General features: G+C 41.3%; 1 protein-coding gene and 1 long non-coding RNA gene across 5 annotated transcripts in view; one reads left to right on the top strand and one right to left on the bottom strand.

Moving 5' to 3' along the window:
* Positions 1 to 527: 527 nt before the first annotated feature.
* Positions 528 to 22,950, top strand: part of LCA5L (lebercilin LCA5 like) — a 23,510-nt gene continuing 1,087 nt past the window's right edge. Inside the window, exons 1-7 of one of the 2 annotated variants that reach the window (XM_058523118.1) lie at positions 528 to 849; positions 1,117 to 1,263; positions 6,385 to 6,899; positions 8,874 to 9,011; positions 18,239 to 18,323; positions 19,641 to 19,747; positions 19,915 to 20,032. In XM_058523118.1, the coding sequence (XP_058379101.1) occupies positions 528 to 849; positions 1,117 to 1,263; positions 6,385 to 6,899; positions 8,874 to 9,011; positions 18,239 to 18,323; positions 19,641 to 19,747; positions 19,915 to 20,032 (1,432 nt within the window). The remainder of the gene's footprint in view (positions 850 to 1,116; positions 1,264 to 6,384; positions 6,900 to 8,873; positions 9,012 to 18,238; positions 18,324 to 19,640; positions 19,748 to 19,914; positions 20,033 to 22,950) is intronic. The other variant, XM_058523119.1, reaches the window with a different exon arrangement.
* The window catches only part of LOC131392882 (uncharacterized), an 18,947-nt gene continuing 16,275 nt past the window's right edge, over positions 20,279 to 22,950 (bottom strand). For all 3 annotated transcript variants that reach the window (XR_009215800.1, XR_009215801.1, XR_009215799.1), the window contains one exon: positions 20,279 to 22,555. This is a non-coding gene — a long non-coding RNA (uncharacterized LOC131392882). The remainder of the gene's footprint in view (positions 22,556 to 22,950) is intronic.

The following is a 22,950-nucleotide window of genomic DNA, read 5'->3' as shown; positions in this document are numbered from 1 at the left end:
CTCAATAAAATAATTAAATTTTAAAAAAGAAAACAAGGGGCTGGCCCGGTGGTGTAGTGGTTAAGTTCACACACTCCACTTCGGTGGCCTGGGGTTCGCAGGTTCAGATCCCTGGTGTGGAGACTGCTCATCAAGCCATGCTGTGGTGGCGTCCCATATACAAAATGGGGGAAGATTGGCACAGATGTTAGCTCAGGGCGAATCTTCCTCACCAAAAAATGAAAAGTAACAGAATGAGAAGGTAACTCACTAATTCATAAATTATTAGCGATATTATTTTCTGATATGAACTTGATCTTGTAGTACTGTGAATATAATCTCACCAAAGTTTGGTCTCAGGAGTCTTATAATTTATGTAGAAAAAATATAAAAACCAAACTGAAAATTTTTCAGAAAATACTTCAAAGTAATGTGTTGTTTCACATTCCTAATTATCCATTTAGAGTTAAACATAACAAAGCATAGATTCATTTTAATGTCAATAGCTATAAATCTAAACATACTTTTCTTCTATCAGGTTGTTTACTATGTCTTGGGCCCATCCGACAGAAACAATAGATGAGCATTTCCCCAGTGTGGCATTAGAAAACCGTACAAGGTCCGCAGAGTGCACGACCTGCCCGGACACAGGCGATTGTCCGAGGAACAGTAACGCTTCCAATAAGAGCGTTGATTATAGCCGATCTCAGTGTTCCTGCAGAAGTTTAAGTTCTCGCTACGATTATTCAGAAGACTTTCTCTCTGAATGTTCAGAAACAGCTGTCAATAGAAATTATTTAGAGAAGCCTGCGGTAAAAGAAAAAGAGGAGAAGAAAAAGTATAATGTTTCTAAAATCTCCCAACCTAAAGGTAAGAAGCAGAATTTCCCAACCGAGACCAAATTTCTGGTTATAACAACATTGCTGTTTAATTCACTAGTATTTGATGTGGTCCATGTTCTGTTTCATTATTTTCTCATATTGTAAATGTGTATTATAAGTGAACATTTATATGAGGAAATAGAGAAATTAAGAATAATTACAAAATAACAGAAAGTTGGGCTTAAAATGTAAAACCTAGCCCTCTTGCATGGCTTACACTGCTGGAGCCTACAAGTGAGGTTAGTTCCGTTTTTAGTTAACAGGTGGCCTTGTTACAGAGTACCACAATACCTGGATTTCAGTGGCATCTTGCCTTTCATCTTAGCTGAAGAATCAAGGTTTGAATCGCCAAAGAAATATAAATACCTGTCTCAACTCCCCAAGAAGATGGTCTCCAAGTCCGGTGAGGCATAGTGGCAAAGACAATCTTTTGAAACAGAGGTGGTTCAAAAAGCTATTAGTAGGGTCATTTCTTTGTGGATTTTAAAAGTACCAACACCAAAAAAAAGAAAAAAGTACCAACACCATCAACTTGTAACTGTCCAAATTGGAATTAGCCTTGTGATAATCTTGATCTCCTCACTCCCCACCTCCCTGCCCAGAATGTGACTACTTCCTCCCATTTTAGGCAATCCTGGGCTTATAAATATTCCTTGTGTAGAAATAGCTGGGACTCTTTTCCACTGTGACCATCAGAACTGCTGTCAGTCAACAGCTGGAAAATAGTTAAGAGCCTCCGATGTGGGGGGCACATCCACAGTCACATTTATCCAGTATCTCTCATCCCCAGCCTGCTATGACCAGGTGTGCCTAGCACCACCTGGGCTACTTCTAGATCCTCTAAAATCTTCAGTTCCCCTTCTTCCTAGCTATAGAGCAGGGATTCTTTATGTAAGACCCATGTCTATGAACCCCATGAAGTTCTATGCATTTTTGTGTCTATTTGTGTTTGTGAACTTTTCTAGGGAGAAGGACCCATAGCTTTCACCAGATTCTCAAAAAGCTACAGGCCCCTTTTCTAGAGACGTGGGAGTCGTACACCCACTGGCAAGGCCTAGGACAGGAGATGAAAAGTCCAGTTCCTTCTCTCACAGTGGGACTCTGTCCAGAGAAGTCTGTTCATGGTATCTGGAAGAGAGTTTCACCACAGAACATACACCGTGGTTAGGTTTTACAGTTACCCAATCCCTTAGCTGCATTTGAAATTTACAAAACTCTGAAAACCAAACATTTTTCATATCTTTGGCACCAAAACTGACTTGGCAACAAAAACTTGATTTGAACTGACATGAGACTGATCTTTGTTTATCTCACTTACTGTGAATAGTCATATGTTTCACTACAAAAATATTCTTTGATTAAAGTCTGCTGTCCCAAACCCTACTGGGAATACTCTGGAAAATACCATATATGCACCATAAAAAATAAACCTCTAAAAATTCAGAAACAGTCTGGCCACAAGGGTTTATGACAAGAGATCATGGATCCATACACTACATTTTATATAGAGTCTAGGCTTTTGTGGGACTGTATGAGATTTATAAAACTATTTCTGTAAGAAATGAACTGAATTTTGAGTTCTAAGCACCTTATAATTTAACTTGTTAAAACTGTTTCCTCATTTATTTATTCCACAAATATTTATTGTGTCTTTTATGCAAGATACCTGGTCATAAATTAGGAGCAACCTAAATTAATTCAGTCACTTCACACTGGACTAGAATCCTAAGTTCCGTTATCTGAAGAGTGAAGGTTTGTTCTCACTTTTTTGTGAGAACTCTTTTGTGGTACTCTTTTGTGTACAAATACTCTGAAATTATTTGAAATAAATCTTGGATGCATCTTTAACTCAAATTTTGTATGTCCCTGAGGATCCTTGCACCAGGGTATGATGTACTTAAAACACTCATTGTAACATCAAAGCTTTGTCACAGAATGATAAAGTATTTCCTTGGTTCATTCTTTTGTTCCCTTACAGCTCATGTTTCGCAAGAGTTTGCCAAAGAAATTTAAGCAGCAAGTAATTAAGTAATTAATTAATTCTGGGGTAATATAATTCTAACTCAAACAAAGAGGTTTAATGTTCTAGCCCATGCAGCCCCTTCTCGAGTGAATGTTCCGTGTCTGTTCAGCTTCCTGATATATTAAAAGTAAATCTCTGACCTTGGGGGCTGGTAACCCCAGATTGTGAACCACCAATACAGACCCAGAATTCACGAGAGAACAATAACATCAGAGATTATTTTCAGTTCCCCTCTTAGAAAAGCAAATTTTATGGCAGAAAAATATTTCAGAGAAAAATTGTAAGAATACAATGAGGACTTCAATTTGATAGGATTTTTGCTTTGGTCAGATATTGGAGATTTACTTAAATAGCAAGCAATATATTTCTACAATTCGATTTTCAAAAATTAGTTATTCCTTCTTTTGTAGAAAATGTACTTTCAGAACTCTTTTGATTATATACCCTTCCTTGATGTGTTTTGTCAGTACAATGCCAAAACCTGTGATTCATTCAAAAAATTGGTATATCAAGAAAGAAGTCATTTTGCTGCCTTTAGTTGCTTGGGACGCCTTTTGCCCTGTTGTCTGTAGTCAGGTGTAGGCAGAAGACCTCAGGGAGCGCCGAAGGGACTCCCTCTCCAGCAGACTAACACCAGGAACCACAGAGAACAGAAAGGGGAAAGGCCTTCCTTTCAGCCTCTTCTCACCTGGTCCTTGGAGGAAGTGGGCCATCTCTTTTTAGGTGAAATACAGTGTTCACTCGGAGGAAAGAGAGAACTTGGGGGAGGAGGGCAGAGCCAACACGGCTGAAGATAAGGAGCAGAACCAGACTGAGGGCGGGGAGACTGCGGGAATGGAAGGGACAGTGAAACCAAAGAGGAAAAGGACCAGGAGAGGGGACTACGATGAGGCTGGGAGGACAGAGAGGAAACAGCACGGGCAGAGAAGTGTGACAGGATGACAATAGTGCTTTAACAAGGAGGAGTTGGGGGTCCAGAGGGTGACCCTGGGGAAATGGGCCTGGGGAGGAGGACGGCTGGAGCCAGGGAAGAGGTGAGTGCGAGGACAGTCTTAGGTCTGGTCAAAAGAGCATGATTCCCTGTAAGTAATGTGAAGAGTGCCTTTTTGGCTAACTGTGGACTTAAATGTACATGTTCTTGGTGAATTAACTTAATTCGAGTAAGTGTTTTAGCTCAGTGGTTTAAAAATTAGGTATCCTAAGAGTAGTTTAATCATCCAGCTAAATCTGGCTTATTGTGTAAATGGGATAGAAATTGTAAATTTTACCATACTTGTTATGTGTAGGTTAGGATAATGAGATATAAAAATCATTAAAGATTAAACACTTTCTATTTAAATTTTCTGTAACCGTTATAGTTATACAAGAATGCATGATGTGTATAGTATGAATTTGTTCTCTACCACTCACCTGCAAGTGGTACATTTACCTTTCTGAAGCAAACTGGCTCATCCTCTCCCACCCCCACTAGGGTAGACAAGAAATTCAATCTCAGGCATGTTTGGGGAAGGGGGGGGAAAGGAGGGCTTTACACAGACAAAAACATTGGGGAAGGGCCTCTGGCCCTTCATTGTCATCACTACGTGCTCCTGGTCCAAGCCCACGTGATCTTTAAAAGGCTGACACCTCCTCTTTTCAAAGCACCCATGCCCTCTGTGCACATCTCGACCTTGGCCAGTGCTCCCATGGCTGGGAGTTTAGTCCCCAGGCACCCACTCGTGCTGACTCTGCCCTCGCATCACTTGAGCACAGCATGAGATGGGGATGTAAGCCTCCACTGCCCATGTAACCCACCACCCCTCATCCTTCTAGTCTCAGGGAACTCCCTCTCTCCTCCAGGATCACACCACCCAAGAGTTGGAAGATATTACAAGTGGGAGGTCAAGTCCAGTCATGCTGGTCATGGCATAGAACATGACAGGCCCCACCCACCCCTGTTTTAACCCACACCTCTGGATTTAGTGATCCACAATGCCTGGGTCTAGGGCTCCCCTAACCAGTGTCCAAGGTATTAAAGTGTCTGGCCTTGACACAACCACAAATACCCCTTCACTGGCCTAGTAGGTGTCACAGAGTCTGACTTGCTCTGCCTTCCAATTTTCAATGTGCTCAAAAGCCAATTCCAAAAATACTCAAATACTCAACCATAGCCCCTACTAAATTGTTCCCAGTGGGAAAATAAATACCATTGGGGGCATAGTTGTAAAGATAGTCCATCAATTATTGATGTGATACAGATACCATGATCATTGTCAAATCTATGTGGTCTGTCATAGTTAAGATTCAAATGCTTTACCCCCAGAAAGCATCGTCGGTTTCTTTTGGCTCACTGTTTCCATCACAGGCAGAATCGCCTTTCCCACCACCTCTACCAAACCTATTAAGCCATGTCTCAGATGATTATCCACACTTGGCCAATAGCTTAAAGTTAGGACTCCAGTGACACTGGCCACTACGTTCCCTTATCTCTCCAGGATGTGGACCAGATTTCTTTAGATTCTAGAATCCAGATTCAATCTCTCTTTCTCAGAATATGGATATACTAATATGTACACATGCACACACATATATTTACATACACAGATGCGCACATATACATACATTTATATCATACAAATGCACATACATATGGGGCAGTAGCACACAGCAGACCTGGGTTCTGTCTCACCACTTACTAGCTGTGTGCCCATTGACAGTGACATCACTAAGCATCAGTTTGTTCATCTTTAAAATGGGATAATAATACAGTGATGGTACACACACATTTGACATACTCAAATTCAGTTATATAAGCTTCGTGTAATATTGTTTAGATACTTTTTGTTTAAAATAGACCCCTGAACACAAGCCACATAACTACTTGATTTAGTGCCCAGCCAAAGTAACGGAGGAGAAATTGGCTGTGTTGAATTTATTGAGATGGAATATCTGTATTTACAGTCTAAGCAGTTTAATGGCTTTTTAAGGGTCTTTTTGAATATATGAGATCTTCCTGTATAAGGCTGGACTTTCCATTTTACACTCTAATTACCTCATAACATTGTTAGAAGGATTCCATTAGATCATCTATATAAAGCATTTAATTCAGTGTCTGACATACGGTAAGCACTTAGTAAATGTTATATATTATCACGATTTTTAGTTTAGCTTTTATAATAGAAATAAGTACAGATATTAGAGTCAAAGAAGACCTGGGTTTCAATCCTGTCTGTGCACTTTGTGGTTGTGTAACCTCGGACAAATGACTTAAAATCTCCAGCTATAAAATAGACTATTGCTGACCTTCAAGAATTGTATTAAATGAGGGATCTCCGTGTAAAGTACCAAGCCAAAAGCACGGTATATCCATTAAATGTTCGTTCTTTCCCCCTCTGGTTTGCGCGTGTATGCATATGTGTGCAGGGAGGGGGTGGTTATACATACGTGCATATCTGCAAGTCTGCATATCTATATCTCTGTCTATCTGTGACTAATAACAAAGTGGATTATCTGCTTACACAGGCAAGAAGGAAATCCCAGCTGAAAAAAAGCACAGCTGGAACGCACCGTGTTTAAATTCTCAAATCAATATGCTGACCCAGAGAAGAGATGCTGTGACTCATCGCGTACTCTCAGCGAGGCTTCATAAGATTAAAGAACTAAGAAATGAGTTAGCTGATATACATCGGGAACTGGAAGCCACCGTCACAGAAAACCAATTTTTGAAACAACTTCAGCTTAGGCACTTGAAAGCTATAGGGAAATATGAGAATTCACAAAATAATCTACCTCAAATTATGGTTAAACATCAGAATGAAGTAAAAACCTTAAGGCAGCTGCTTAGGAAATCCCAGGAACAGGAAAGAAGCGTATCTAGGAAACTCAGAGACACCGACGGCCAGCTCCTGAAGACTAAAGATGCCTTGCAGGCCCTGCAGAAACTTTCTGAGGACAAAAATCTTGCAGAGAGGGAAGAACTTACTCAAAGATTGTCTATTCTTACCACAAAAATGGAGGCAAATGACAAAAAAATACAGGTCTGTATTTCGGAGGCCTAGAAATTATTTTAAGTTTCCAGAATTAATATGGAGAGGGTGCCCGTTCATCTTATTTGCATCGTATTTGCCCCCGAGTAAGGAAGCGTTACCAACCGCTCTGCTCAGCAGGCCCGCTAATGATGTCGCCAGTCGGGGCCAGGAGCTGGGAAGGGCGAGGTCTGGAAGGGAGCCAGAAACAGCGCAGAGCTGGAAATGTTCCTTGCGTTGTCGCAGTGAGCAAGGGCGCATGCTGCTGCGAGGCTCATCTATCTGGAAATGACCGTCCGGGGTTAGGGGAGTGTTTTCACGTGCTGAAAAGGTTGTGTTGCCAACGTTGTGTTGTGTGAAACCTCTCTTAGGAACCTCTACGTCAAACTCTTTATTACAAGGCTGCTTCCCTAAAACCCTAAACAGTGCGTCTCTTCAGTCCCTCTTCTTGTGTTCTCCTTCATCAGATTGTCCAGTCTTCACCACTTAGATATTTTTGGTATTTTAGAAATAGAAATTTTTCCCAGATAACACTCCTGGGAACAGAGAAGGAAAAGGAATTAAAATAATTGAAGAAATGAATGGATTGATTTTCCTGAGCAGTGCATGGTTGTCAGAACCTTGGGGATCACATTAGAAGGGATGATTTAGGAGAATACCTTGATTATATTGAGAATTCTGCCTGTTTTACATTAGATACTCTTTGCTCTCTATGGACATAAACATAAATGGAATTTATCGTTTAATTCCTTAATACATGAGGGTGAGAAACAAGTACTTTCTATGATCTTGAAATAATAAGAAAATGTCAAGTTTATTTCATCCACTTTTTTATCTCAGTTATTTCTTCTTTGGTAAAATCCTCCTCTACTTTCAAAGAGAATCTTCTCACATAAAAGGGATATAATCTCCTTTCCACTCGTGTCAATAGTATTCCAAAGTTCTATTACTTGCCCTTTTAGGTACTCTTGGATCCATCTTAGCATATGTCTGTCATGTAAAAGTAAATGTTATCTCATTCACATATTTTTACATATACATGTTTAAGTAGTTCATGTTTTTCTATCTATAAACAAAACCAAAAAGAATTCAAGAACTGATTATTTTCCTAACAGAAGCACTTGGTTGTATGGGAAATTTCGTTTGTTTGTAGGGCATCGGTGGGGGGCAAACGTTTGTGGGCCCAAACAAGAAAGTGTTTTTTTTAATGTCAATATTTTAGGGAGCGGGATTTTTACTGGTATTTCATCCTTTTTGTTTACCATATTTCCCACTTTTCTTTAATGAGAAAGTATTAATGTTATAATGAGGGAAACCACATTTTATGAAAAAAAAAAAAAGAAAGAAAAGGCCTTTCAGCCAAGCCTCTGTCAAAATCCAGATCAAACACTTCAATAAAATCGTTCCCATCACAGAAAGAAGTGCGTATGCAACAGGAGCCCTGTGTGTAGATGGTTACTGTGCCAAATCTGTCGTTTCATTGTCTTACAATCCATCTCTGTGGGCGTGGCTCTGTGAGTACCTATTATAACTTCCCACCTCAGCTGTCTGAGGATCGCAGTCCAAGATCATCTATCTGCACTGATGCTGAACTACCCTTTAGCGAGAGAGGCTTGCAAGATTTTTAAAGAGTACACTATGCCAAGTTAACAGAATACTTCATTTTGGCAGAACTGCTTAGGTTTAGTTTTAAAGTATGACATTGATTATATTTATTGATTTTCAGGATCTGTTCAAAATTTCTTTTTATCAAATTCCAGAGTGTAAAAAATATTAGGTTCGAATCATATTTATTCTCTAGAGTTGGGATCTGGGATTTTTGGGTTTTTGTGTGTGTGTGTCCATGGTTATATTTAGTTCTAATATATGTCGCCTATACAAACCATCCACTAAAATCGTATTAAAAATTTGCACTTCTCATAAATGTAATTAGTTCCATTACAATTGAATTGATTACAGAATAGTTGAAATCTGTGCTGTTTTCAGAGCTTGGAACAACAGCTAAGGTTGAACAATAAAGCCTTTAATCGGCAGTTGGCCATTGAGAACCGCAAGACTTTAGCCGCTCAAACAGCAACAAAGACTCTGCAGATGGAAGTAAAACGCCTTCAACAAAAACTTAAGGTACTTCTTTTAGAGCAAAATTTAACAAGATTTGGGAAATTCTGCTTCTCACAATATCAAAGCTATTTATACCTATTATGTCTTTAAATTATTTAACTTCAGGAATATGTTTCTCAAATTAACTTTCTTCCCTACAACCATATGAACAGATAGAGGATCTGAAATTATTAGAATGAGTTAACAGCCTGGTAAATGTGTACGGTAGAAAAATTAAAGCTCTAATCTATTCATTAACAAGACTTCTTGTTATCATTTTTATTTCATCACATGAAATAATATTATTGTATTTTGTTAACATTTTAATGGAACCCAAAATAAGTTTTTTAATTTAAAAATTAACCTATTAAAATATTTAGAGTAATTTTAGTGGTCCATAATTTATTTTAAAGTCTACTTGCAAATCTGCTTGCAAAACTGTCTTTTAAAGTGTGCTTTAAAAATGAGAGTTTACAATATTTATTTTTCCAGACTTTTGCTATGTTTCTATCTTCAAGATTTCTAAAATGTCCAACAAGTTGGAAAAGCTATATAAGATGCTTAAGAAATATAGCTCTTTCAAGCCTCAATTCGTAAATCTTAAGCTTGATTCTTTAAGACAAGAATCTTTAACTTTTTATGACAAGCAGGGAATTCCAGGAGCCATGAGAGCACTGAAGGCAGGGACAGGATACTGGGAGAGACTTGGATGTGAATTCTTCCTCTGTAAAGCGGGAGAAAGAGTTCTGTTTCTTCTCTGGAGTCTCAGGAAACTTCAGAGAGAAGAATTTGCCAGGAAATGGGCGTGGCCATAGCAACCAGCTTAGAGATTTAACAGAAGAGGCTTCAAGATCCAGTGGCCAAGACCAACACACATAGTCCGGAGACACAATTGGGGAGTTTTAAAATAAATGTTGTGCTTTCATATGCAGCCATATGCATATAAATAGTATGCAGTCATTAAGAAACAGTTTTGACAGGAGAAATGCTTAATACTTAATGAAAAGAAAGATACAAAATTCTATATACAGTAAGATACAAGTTTATTTTAAAAAAGAGAAGTAGATATACCTCCACACAGTGGATTTCTGGGCATCTGTAAAGAGGAATGAGGGTGTTTTCTATAGTAACAGGGAGTAATCTCCAGGATATATTGGTAAGCGGAAAAGGAAGGCCGAAGAAAGTGTGTAGTATGCTACCATTTAAGAAAAGGAGGCAGTACAAACATATCCATGTATTTTCTTATATTTAAAAAAGAAAGACAATAGTAGGATATCAATGGAAGTGGAGAGAGAGTAGAGAAGAGACAGTTATAGAACCTAGACTTCATTGAATATCTTTTTGGTAGATCTGACTTTGGAACCATGTAAACATTTTGCATAATTATGAAGCAGAATGAAATGTAAAAAAATTGAAAAAAATTCCCTAAAAATCCAAAGTAAAATGAAAAAAATGAACCCACTGTGTATTCTGGTAGTGGCATAATGTTACAGAGAGACACCACTCCCAGCGACTGAAAACACACTAATTTCACTGCATATGCCTCGTGAAAACCATTCTTGGTGGTAGTGTGGGTATGGTTATTTTGAGACTGTTGTGTATATTTTACGGGATAAAGCACATGATGAATTATGTTGTTGTCATTAAGAACTGGGATTTGGGGGATGGAAGAAAGAAAATACAGAAGTAAGATAAGGTCAAGTAAAAACTGTGTAGTCCTGATTGTGAATTGAAGTGAAAGTATGAATTTATGATATATTTTATCTTTAAAAAAATACATATTTCCTAATGTGATACATATTTCCTAATGTGACCAACTCAGTAACAATGAATACCCCAAGTGCCCAGATTATGGTCTTCAAATTCCATACCCCACTGAAAAGAACCAAAGCACCTTTAAAAAATTCTAGGTCTGGAGCATGAAATATACTACACAAGCCTGGGACATATTGTCATACAAAAGCAAGGAAACTATAAAGAACTATCAGGGTAATATCAAAGAGACTCAGGAGCCATCTAGAATAGGATCTTACTGGCCAGAGATGGGGCAATTTGAGAACCAATAAAGTAACTGCATGGATTGAAACTTATCAAATATATAGAAGTCCAGAAGTTCATAATGATACTTAAAACATAACACCTCAGTGATTAGTCAGTCACCTCTAGAGGATACTAGGGAACCAGCACACTATTTCAAAATCTGGTAAATAAAGGATAAGAAACAATTATTTTTACCTCTCCTATACTCAGAGTAACCAAATAGTTTGTGAGGAGGGAAGATCCTCCTTATGAAAGGATTCCAATTAATAAGGAAAAAGGAATGACAGGATTAAACTATCACTGTTTTGGAACTCCTAATGAGTTAATGGATCTAAGCAAAGATCATCAATGGCTGCCAGCATCACAGAAGAGAAACATCAGACATGTGCTTCCTGACTGATGGACACACCACCACCTAGATCTGATTAAACATTTAGATCTAGGGCCAGCCCCATGGCTTAGCAGTTAAGTGTGCACGCTCCACTGCTGGCGGCCCGGGTTCGGATCCCAGGGTGCACCGACGCACCGCTTCTCCAGCCATGCTGAGGCCGTGTCCCACATACAGCAACTAGAAGGATGTGCAACTATGACATACAGCTATCTGCTGGGGCTTTGGGGGGGAAATAAATAAATTAAAAAAAAAATATTTAGATCTAATCTCCAATTTAAAAGAAATATAGAGGGCAGGGGAACATGATAACACCTCAGTGATGCAATCAGCAACATCAGACTGTGGGAAACTCTACAGCACAACCAACCCAGTTTCTGCAACAAATAAATTGCAAAGTGAAACAAATGCAAGAGATGAGGGTGGGAACTTACAGATTAGAAGAGGCTATGAGGAAAAACTCAACAATTGAAAAACAAACAACCCATTCAAAAATGGGCAAAGGACTTAAATAGACATTTCTCCCAAGAAAATATATGAATGGCCAATAAGCACATGAAAGCTCTACTGATCATTAGGGAAATGCAAATCAAAACCACAGTGAGATACACCTCACCCATTAGGATAGCTACTATCAAAAAAAAAAAAACAAAGAAAACAACAAGTGTTAGCAAGGATGTGGAGAAATTGGAACCATGGTGCACTGTTGATGGGAATGTAAAATGATATAGCCACTATGGAAAACAGTATGGTGGTTCCTCAAAAAGTTAAAAATGCATATGATCCAGCAATTCCACTTCTGGGTATATACCCAAAAGAATTGAAAGCAGGGTCTCAAAGAGATATTTGTACACCCATGTTCATAGCAGCATTAATCACAACAGCTAAAACGTGGAAGCAACCCAAGTGTCCATTAACAGATGAATGGATAAGCAAAATGCGGTGTATATATTGGGTGGAATATTATTCAGCCTTAAAAAGGAAGGGAATTCTGACATATGCTACAACATGGATGAACCTTGAGGACATTATGCTGAGTGAAATAAGCCAGACCCAAAGGGGCAAATACTATATGATTCCTCTTACATGAGGTATTTAGAGGAGTCCAAATCATAAAGCCAGAGAGTATAGTGGTGGTCGCCAGGAGCTGGGGGGAGGGGAGAATGGGGAGTTATTATTTAATGGGGACAGTTTTAGTTTTACAAGATGAAGAGTTATGGGAATGGATGGTGGTGATGGTTGCACAACAATGTGAGTGTATTTAATACCACTGAACTGTGCACTTAAAAATGATTAAAATGGTGAATTTTATATTATGTGCATTTTACCACAATAAAAAAAAGAAAAAACTCCACTGGATTGTACACTTTGAAAGAATGAGTTGTATGGTATATGAATTATATCAATAAAGCTGTAAACAAACAAAAAAAAAGACTGAGATACATAGTAATCAATCTCAGTGTTTTGGACCTTGTTTGGATCTTGAGTCAAGCAAATTTTTTTTAAAAAGTATAAGGCAGTTGGAAAAATGTGAAACAAACTGGATATTTGATGATATTAAGGGGTTATTATTGATTTTTTTGGTAGGTGGAATGTTGATATTCTGGTTAGGTTTTAAAAGGGATGCTGTTGTCTGTTGTAGATACATACTGAAATATTTACAGATCAAATCATATGATGTCTTGGATTTGCCTCAAAATAACCCATGCTGAAGAGTGGGATCAGAGAGGTTGGGTGTGTGCGGAAAACAGATCGGGCATGAGTTGTTCATTGTGAAGCCAGGTCATTGGTTCATGGAGGTTCACTGTACTATTCTCTCTACTTTTGTATATTTTTTATATTTTTACAATAAAATTTTTCAAAGGGAAAAATAAGAAAAACTACATATTTTATGCATAAATAAAGAGTTGAAATAGATCAAGAAGATGGGCTAAATAAATGCTTTTCATCACTTCCTGCCAAAACCCCATGGAAATGATAGAAAACATTTTTTAAAATAATAATCCATAAACCCAGAAAGGATACCACAATTGTACCAGAACTGCCAGAGAATTTCTGGAAGATAAAAAGTTTTTTTGGATTGATAGAGAAACCAGGCAGAGATAATCACAACCTAAATCACAGCCCAGAGAAGATGATGGAGAGGTACCAGGGACAGGGAGGGATACCCCACGCTCTGCATCAACATCGGTGACCAGCAGGAGCAGAGAGTGGGGCAGCCATCGTCCTGTTTGACTGAAGTGAAGGTCTTCAAACTGAGTGGCACAGTAGTCATCTGGGGAGCTTTGAAAACTCCATTGCCCGGTCACACCCGTACGTCTGAAATCAGACTCTCCGGGGATGGCGCCAGGCATCAGCAGATTTACTGCAGTCGTAAAAGGTAGGTGCCTTAAACCACATTCACCAGCAGAGAAATAGGGATTCTGATTAGGGCTGAGAAAGACATTGTTCACTCTGGCCTCAATTCTTGGTGATGGTACACTGCGTCTAACTTCCCTCCCTTCAAAAACCCCCATGGAAGTTATCAGTAAAGGACTTCAGAAGAAATAGACACACAGCAACAAGGAGAGCTGGGGGCAAGGCATCAGCAAACAGTAGAGATTTGGGTACATTTATTGAAGACAGAAAGTGGTGGAAGCCTTTATATGGATGACACAGAGCAGAAGCCACCGTGGGCGATGCTTGGAGAGGTGACTGTCTGGAGCAGGCAGGTATGGAGGACAGGAGGGAGAGGGCTTGAGCACAGGGGATGGAGTCAGCAATCTCACCTCCTGCCCTCCTGCTCACCCACCCACACAGCATCAGAGCCCAGCATCTTCCACAGGGCAAAAAGTGGTTCCTCCCTGAGAAAGTGAATGAACTGCTTGAGAAGAAATGGGGCAACTGGTGTAAATGCTGGTACCCCAGGATACAGCCCTTTAAAGAGTAAATTCTAAAATTTGGGAGGCCCTCAGTTAAATGACCCACCTCAAAGTGAGGCCTGCCAGTCAGCAAGTCCCACTGATTTATCCAGAGCCAGCCTGGCTTCCCATTCAAGAAAGAAGCCTACCAAAGAAATGGATATCCACACAAAACAGCAGGTAAATAAAATAATTAATCCAGCTCCTCATTCTTAAATGTGTTCAGGCAACCAGATCTGTGGAGAAAACCAGCAGCAGGAAGAAAGTACAAGAATAACAGGCAGAACAGCTGACCCTATAGGTTTAGTTTAATATCCCAGGATAGGAGATATTGTGTCCATAAAATGAGAATGTTATGAAAATGGAAAAAAATCGGAAAACAGTAAGTGAAAATTGAAAGATGATTGCCAGCATAACAAATTCAGTGGAAGAGCCAGAAGATAAAGACAATCTAGGGATATTGAGGAAATCTCCCAACAACAAAGAGCCAGAAGACAGATGCAAAGTACGTGGACACACAGAGAGTGTGTTATAGAAAATAATTTAAAACAGTCCATTGTGTCATTTCCCATAACTCAGTCATTAAATGCACGGCCTTTCACCTATAGTTTCTTCCTGCATTTAGAATAGGATCCTACCTGCCACCAGGCCTGTTTCCTCTGGAAAACTAAGATTGCCTTTTATGCTTCATGGTCATCCCTAGTACTGACCCACAGGGAAGAGGAATAGAAGCTCTAAAGATGTTTTAGAATCCTGGCTGTTCCAGTTACTATGGCTGCATAAAATATTACTCCACAACTTAGTGGCTTAAAAAACGACAACATTAGTTTTGTTCACAAATCTACAAGTTGGGCAGGGCTTTCTGGGGCTAGCTCATCTCTGCCGCTCTTGGCATCAACTAAGGTGGTTCAAAGTCTGGGGGCTGGAATTATCTGAAGTCTCACTCATATGTCTGCAGTTGGTGTCATCTGACAGCTAAGATCTTAGCTGAGGTGTTGGCCGGAACCACCCTACACGTGGCCTCTCCATGTGGTGTGAGCTTCCTCACAACATGGCGGCTGGGTTCCAAGGAGAAGGGTGGAGAGACAGAGATAAAGAAGCGGTCACGTAGCACCACTTCCACCTCACTCCCTTTGTCAAGGCCGTGCAAGGGGAGGAGCAGTAGACTCCACTCTTGGTGAGGAGTAACAAGGTTCTGGAAGAGCATATGGGACCAGAAATACTGCTGTAGCAATTTTAGAAAAATATAATCTGCCACAGTAACATAAATCGTTAATACTTGAACTTGGGAGGGTGTGGCCCCAAAGATCAAAATTTCTATTTCTGTACCTTGAAACTCATTTTCAAAGTCATCTAGTACCAAGTCAAGGCCCTGCTTCATTTCTAGAGCACAGGCCAAAGTAAGGATGGATGTCAGCCTTCCACAGCTCCCACATGGGGTGCTGCAACTCCAGCTTACATCCAGGCCAAAGCTTACCCCTGCCGAAGGGGTGGTGTCTATTCAGACATTCTTTCCTATCTAATTTTTGGAAGCCATCTATCCTGACCTTACTACGTTTCCACACCGTGACCCAGACCCAACGTCCCAGTTAACTCTGACCTAAAACCCTTTGAGCTTGAGAGTAGTCTTTCCTATGAATATTCCACAAGCATTCCATGAGCATTCCCAGATGTGGATTTTCTTATTGTTTCTCTTGATATTCTGATTGAACTCAACCACATAAGTATCCTGGATTGTGATCTGGGTCTGCCGTCTTCAATTTTTGGCCCACCTCTGTGGTGAGCACACGGGCTTGAACCTTTGTTCCAAGGCTGAAAGAGGTCTGTCCTTCACATTCTTTCCTTTTGACCCCACTTGTCAGGCAGGAGTTCTTGATCTGCCTCCCTCCTGCCCTCCACTGCTGAAGTACACACTGACCCTTTGAGGATCCAGATCAAATCAGAAGGTATAACCGAACTTTCCAGATAATCAAAACTTGCCCCTCTAAACATCGAAATCTTTCTTGTCTTAAACAGTGTGGGAGAAAAATCTTTCTAAAATGTTCTAGACAATAGCCTTCTTCTTAAACCAGAATATACTTGCCCAATTTTTCATGGTAATAAACTGTCACCCTTATTGTTCTTCCTAGCTAAGTGAAGTGTTATCACGAGAAATAAAGAGAGAAATATACTGTAACATTTTTGCTGCTAGAAGCCTAAATTCCAGAAAAGATTAATATTCTCATATTTTTTCCGTTTACATACCTCTGATAGCAAATTAATTTTATGATTAAAATAAGTACAAAACCTACACTCTACAATTCAGATGTTCTTTATTTTCTGTAACTGAACCATACTTCCTTATGACCCCCATTCCCACAAATTGGAGGTGGGGATAGGGATGGACAGGGAGAAATGGACCAAAGCCTGTCTCAGTCTCTTCTAATTAAAAACAGTCCTATTTTAGTTTGCCTCTTAGACTTGCAGAGTTTTTCCCCATCCCCAGCTCCCATCTCTCAGTGGAGATAGCATCTAGTCATAAGGGAAAGTGTACACGTCCTATTGGTGGTGGGAGAAAGAGGTCCCTGACCCACGTGCTGTCCTCTGGATCCTCTGGACCTAGTCCCACTGAGGAGTGACTGGTCTCAACTAGTCAAATTCCCGGGACCTCTCTGGTGTGTATTGAATGTGGCTAGTGAAACTCATAGCCTCTTCTCAGTAGGTCAAATCTTGGTGATCTTCCCTTGCCAACTGTTGATGCCAATGCCTTGAGATGCACCCATCATCTGATCCCTGGCTATACTGTCCATCCCAAAGCCTGTGCTATGGGGTCATCTGGATCTGTAACCTTGAGGACTCCAGAGAGGGTTCCCTGGCTCTCCACATGGCTCCCCTCCACGGGTCCCCTGGGTTGTGGAGGTGAAGAGAGCACAATCTTTGGCCTTTGGCCTAGACATTGCGTTTAGTCCTTTCTAACTTACCACTTGGGCAATACCATGTTTCTCTAGCTCCATGCTGAGTGGGGGCTTGTTTAAGGGGTTTGAATTTCCTGGGCCATGCCAAGGCCTGAGACTTTCCCATCTGATCTCTCTCTCCCTCCCCCTCCCTCCCTCTTTCCCTCTCTCCTTCCCTCCCTCCCTCCCTCCTCTCTACCATCCCAGGGCCCCTTCCTCTTGGGCTTTCCTCTCTCATCATACAGTGGGAGACACCCTTAACTCATATATGCCTACCTCTCCTGACTATGGTTTTAACTAAAACTCAGTGGTCTTGAGTCTAACAGGCTTGTCTCTTGATGTAGGTATAAGAAGGAGTATTTGGCATTTAATAAAACCTTTTTTATCTCAACAAGCCAGGATTTCAAACCTTTTGTTTTGCCAAGACTGTAAAAGTCAATAGTGAGATTTAAGGCTGAACAATGACGTCTTTGTTCTAGGCTCTACCCACCTACGCTTGTCTAAATGCAGCCCTGTATAGTAGAACTTTCTGCAGTGATGGAAATGTTCTGTCTGTACCATCCATTACTGTGTCACCTGTCACATGTAGCTGTTGAGCACTTGAAATATGGTAGTGTGCCTGAGGACTGAAATTTTAACTTGATTTTAATTAGTTTAAATTTCAGTGTGGCTAGTGGCCACTCTATTGGACCATGCAAAAGAGCAATAAACATCATGGCACAGGCCCAGGGGACAGAAAAAATACAGTGAAAGAAGCTGGCTTGCAAACTCTTCAAAAGTATTGTTCCCATCACAATAGTTTGTCACTCTGTTAAAAAGTACTTTTTGATTTCAGGAATGATATATAATGATAAAGCCTGTTTCTGTTTCTGCTAGAATCTATAGATTTTATTCAAAGAATACTGAGCTCACTTAAATTGTTTTTTAGGAGAAATGAATGTTGATAAAAGCAAACATTTATAGAAAAATTGGTATTGTGGTTCTCTTTAGGAGAAAGATCGAGAGCTTGAAATTAAAAACATCTACACTAATCGGATACTTAAAAATTTACATGACAAAGAAGATTATCCAAAAGGTATGTTTCAATTATTTTTGCTCAAAATCTATTTTTAAGCGAGTCAGATTTTCCTAATTTATATCACCAAAATTATGGATATTTTTAAGAAATCATTTTATTAGGTATTGAAACACATTTTGTGATTCTGGAAGAATCATGAAACTGTGATATGGTTGAAAGAGATAGAAAAGAACAGAGATGCTTTTGTGTCTCCCCATCTTCTGCTCGGTCATTTGTGTCCTTACTTCAGGTGGAAGGAGAGGATAACTGCTCAGCTTGAAGCAAGATATCTGCCAAATGTTGGCCAGCGTGTGGATTTTTAAAATCATCTTTATTTAGGCACAATTTACCTCAGTGAAACGCACCCGTGTTAAGTGTGCCGTTCAGTGTGTTTTGACAAATGCTCATACCCGTGTGACCACCACCCGGTCAGGTCTCGGAGCATTTCCATCTCCTCGGGAAGCTCCCTCAGGCCCCTCTGCTGTCAGTGGTCCCCTAACCCCCCTGAGGCAGCCACTGATTTCCCTCCTGCCACGGTAGCTGGGTTTGCCTGTTGTAGGATTTCACGTCAGTGGAATTTGTACCCTTTTGTGTCCGCCTTCTTTTGTTCAGCATCACGTGTTTGAGATTCATCCGTGTTGCTGCTGCTGTCATTGGCTTGTACTTTTTTATTGCTGAGTAGTATTTTTTCTTCAAGACAGAATGTACTTATTTCATCCCCCACCCCCACCCCAAGATCTCCTGGCGTAAGATTCTGCTCTGAAGAGGTACAATAGGAAGCCTCACCTCTATTTGAGAAGTAACTTTGTGGTTACTTTTAAAGGCAACAACCTCAAATTTCCTTGCCTTCCTTTGTTTGCTTCTGGTTTATAATCCAGAGTAACAGCTGGCAGAGAAGATGATAAAATCAACCATGGGGCTCATTTAAATGGGATAATACTGCCAGGAAAGTGACATCTAGATTTAGTGGCCATGCATGTTAGCCATTGATAATCAAGCGCTCTGACACAGGACATGGCGGTGGCTCGCTCCCTCACAGTCGCCCGTCTACAGTTTTGAATCCCATCCGCGAGCAGGGACAGCGTGTCCTCCGGCAGCACTGACCTGACCCCTGCCCACTTTATACTCCAACACTGGGATACCCAAAACAGGCAAAATGGGAGGGGCAAAAATGAAACTGGAAAATGTCATACACACATTGAAAATTTTTGGAAAATATCTAGTATACTTTGTTTTATTATTACGTTGCAAACTTCAGTGTGATGTTATACTTGAAATCAAGATTGCTTCCACATGTAAAATACGTTTCTTACATATAATGTACCTGTTCTGTAGTTTTTTCAACAAAATCAGTACAAGCAGACAGGAAAAGTTTTTCATTTTCAAGTATGAGACACCAGGAAACCCAAAAATCGGAAGATGGTCCATCTTTGACAACTAAGGTACAGCAAATTTGAATTCTTGCAGTGTCTAATTAAACATACTTTTACAAAAATGGCTATAAACAGTCACTTGTTCTATACAAAAAAGTATTTGTATTCATTGCATAAAATACAATTTAAAATTGTCTGTATCCAAAACATGTTTTTGCTGCTTTTCTAAATTATAGGGTAAAAAGACAACAGGAAACATTGGTCACAAAGAGAAATCAAGTGCAGTCATCCAGGCAGTTCTTCACACTCCCAGCAAACTGCCAAACCAGGGGGATTCCAAGAGAAAATATCAAGGTAACTTGAACAACTTTTAGAAGTCTCCTTTACTCTGACTTGACTTTTTTTATGTTGTGAATTAGTCTGTGTGTGTATAGAAGTATATATAAAACACACACACACCACATAAAGCACGATTATGAAGTGAACATGTGCGTAGCCACTGCCCTGCTTAAGAAACAGAACACCAGTGTCCCTAGAACCCCCACGGGCCCTTTAGGACCACAGCCCTCCCCGCCCCCACAGACCTCCCCCATCCTCCCCTCGACGCCAGTCAGCCCCTTGCTTCTCCTCGCCACTCTCTGACCTTGTGTGTTGCTAAACGATATGTTCAGTTTTGAAACACGGAGTAGCAAGCCCAACTCCAGCCGAGTGAAGGGCAGCACTGCCGCTGAGGAAGACTACATGGAAACATCCAGAAAAGATGAACTGGACAGACTGGCTTCAGCTTCCCTGAATATACAAGGGCTCCATCAGGGTTGGGGTCATGCATCGTCCTGGGTGTGGAGAAGCCACCGGAGCCACGGCACCTGGCAGGGCCACACTGCAGGTCCGGGGGGGAGAGGACGGAGGGAGTGGGCTGCTCGGAAGTTCCATTCTAAGCTCTGCAGAGCTCACCTCCAGCCCTCAGGGTAGGTCAAAGAGAACGCGTCTGTGGGTGAAATGAGAGTCCTCAGCCAGCCCAGGCTGCAGCGCACAATAGAGGCGGCAACAGGCCATGGTCCAGACGGGCCAAGGACATTGGGTGCCTGGGAGGTGGAGCGGAGAGGGGTCTTGGTGACGCCAGCCCTTAGTGCGTAAGCCGCTTTGCCTCTGACCAGTTGCCCTCTGCTGTGGGGCGCAGCCATCATGCCAGACTCTCCCTTCACCCTCTCCCTGCAGGTGCCTGTCCCCTCTTCTCTACCAGGGCTTCCGTTTCCTAAACCATGTCTTCCTCTTTCTTGGTAAATGCCATCATGTCCCAAGAGCACAACCTCTATGAGCTTCTTGAGAATGGGTGTGTGTAAGTTTGTATGCCTTTCATCTGGAAATGTCATTTTTCTCCCCTTATACTTGGTTAATAATTGACTAGAAAGAAAATTCTTCAGAATTGTGAAGATATCACCCCATTGTTTTCGTGTTAAATTATTGCTAAAGGAAAATGTGGGTGAAACCCTACACAGCTGGGCGAGCACAACCTCCGCGGAAAGAACAGTCACTGAGGAACAATTCCCACAGTTCACAGGCGTGAGTCATACACATCACAGGCGTTCCCTCCAGCAGGGCGGAGAGGCCTTCTGTAGAGGCCCTGGAGGGGCCACCCCTCAGACGTGTGGCCAAATTGCATCAGAAGAAAGTTGAGCTAACGCAACTGTTTGGCAGAACTCCCCTGGAAAGCTGCTGTGTCTGGTGCGGTTTGGCAGGAGCTCGCTGACAACTGCATTTTCAGTTCCTTCTGGGGTCACTGGTCTATTCAAGTTGTCCACTTATTTCTCAGTCCATTGTGGTAGTTCACACTGGCCTAAAAGTTTATCCATCCGTTTGACCAATATCGTTGAAGCACATGCTATGTGTCAGGCACTGTTCTGGGCACTGGGGATACAGCAGTGAAGACATATGCCCTGTCCCGCCCCCCGCCCCGTGCCTCTAGTCGGGTGTGGGAAGACAAACATCACATGAGATAAGTCAGGTACGTGGTGTGTTAGAGGGTGAGGGACAGAGAAGAGGGGAAGGGGAGGGGCTGAGGTGGGGTTTGTGGTATGAGGTTGAGCAGATGGCACCTCAGCAGAGACTTGCAAGGAGGGAAGATGGGATCCACGTGGACACCTGGAGAAGGGCATTCCAGGCAAAGAATGTTCCACAGACCCCATAGCCTGGAGGGGGCTGCGCCGTGGGGAGGACTGAAGTAGGAGATGGAGGGGGGTCCCCAGATGTGGCCTGGCTTTGTAGCCATGGTAAGGACTTGAGCCTTTTCTCTGAGGGGAAGGGGGAGCCATGAAGGGTTTTGAGCAAAGGAGGGAGCAGATCTGCCTCCTCCGGCTGCTGTGAGGAAGGCTGGCAGCAGGGAGGCCAGGCAGGAGCCCACTGCCATAACCCAGGCAAGAGACGAAGGTGACTGGACTGGGGTTGGGAGTAGTGGAGGGGGAAGATAAGCAATTTCACCCATGTTATCAAATTTTAACGTTTGCATCAAGTATCATAGGGCATAATATTAACAGTTTTTAGAATTAAGTAAACATTTTGCTGGCTCCTTTGCTCACCACTAATTCTTGAAACATGTTTCTTTCTCTTGCTAGAATTCCTTTTTTATTTTCCCAGAGTATAAATGAATAGTTTTATTTCAGAATGTGTACGTGTGAGAAAATTTTCCAACTCTCTGCATATCCAACATTGTCCCTATTCTCCCTCACAAATGACTCGCCATTCAGATCTGTAAACGATGGCCTTGCTGATCAGTATGGAGGGAGTCCATGCGGGTTTCCTCAGTCCTTGTGCATGTCTGTACCCACAACAGGCCTTTCCTCTGAAGAGCGGAGGCTGAACGCAGGGCTTCCTGAGTGCCTGGATAAGAACAGGAAAGGAAAGCTCGTCTCCAAATGGCCTTTTCATTCAACAGTGTACCTTGAACGTCATTTCCTGTCAGTTCATGTTTCTCCACCTCCTTCTTTATAAAACCTGCCAGGAGCTCCACAGGCTGCACACGCTATGGTTTATCTAACCAGGACTCCCTTGACAGACAGTTAGGATGTTTCACTGTTACTAAACATGCTGCAGTCAACACCCTTGTCCTATCTTTGTGTATCTTTGTAGGGTTTGATCCTAGAAGTGAAGTTGTTGGGTCCAAGAGTATGTTCACTTAAAATTTTGATACGGCTAGATTGTTATCCAAAATAAGCTGTACCAATGTATACCTCCACCAATGGGGAGCAGAAGTTCCAATTTCCCCGTATTCTCAC

The sequence above is a fragment of the Diceros bicornis genome, chromosome 27 (genome assembly GCF_020826845.1).
Source record: "Diceros bicornis minor isolate mBicDic1 chromosome 27, mDicBic1.mat.cur, whole genome shotgun sequence".
In the NCBI taxonomy this organism is placed as follows: Eukaryota; Metazoa; Chordata; class Mammalia; order Perissodactyla; family Rhinocerotidae; genus Diceros; species Diceros bicornis.
This window is presented reverse-complemented; position numbering and strand designations above follow the sequence as displayed.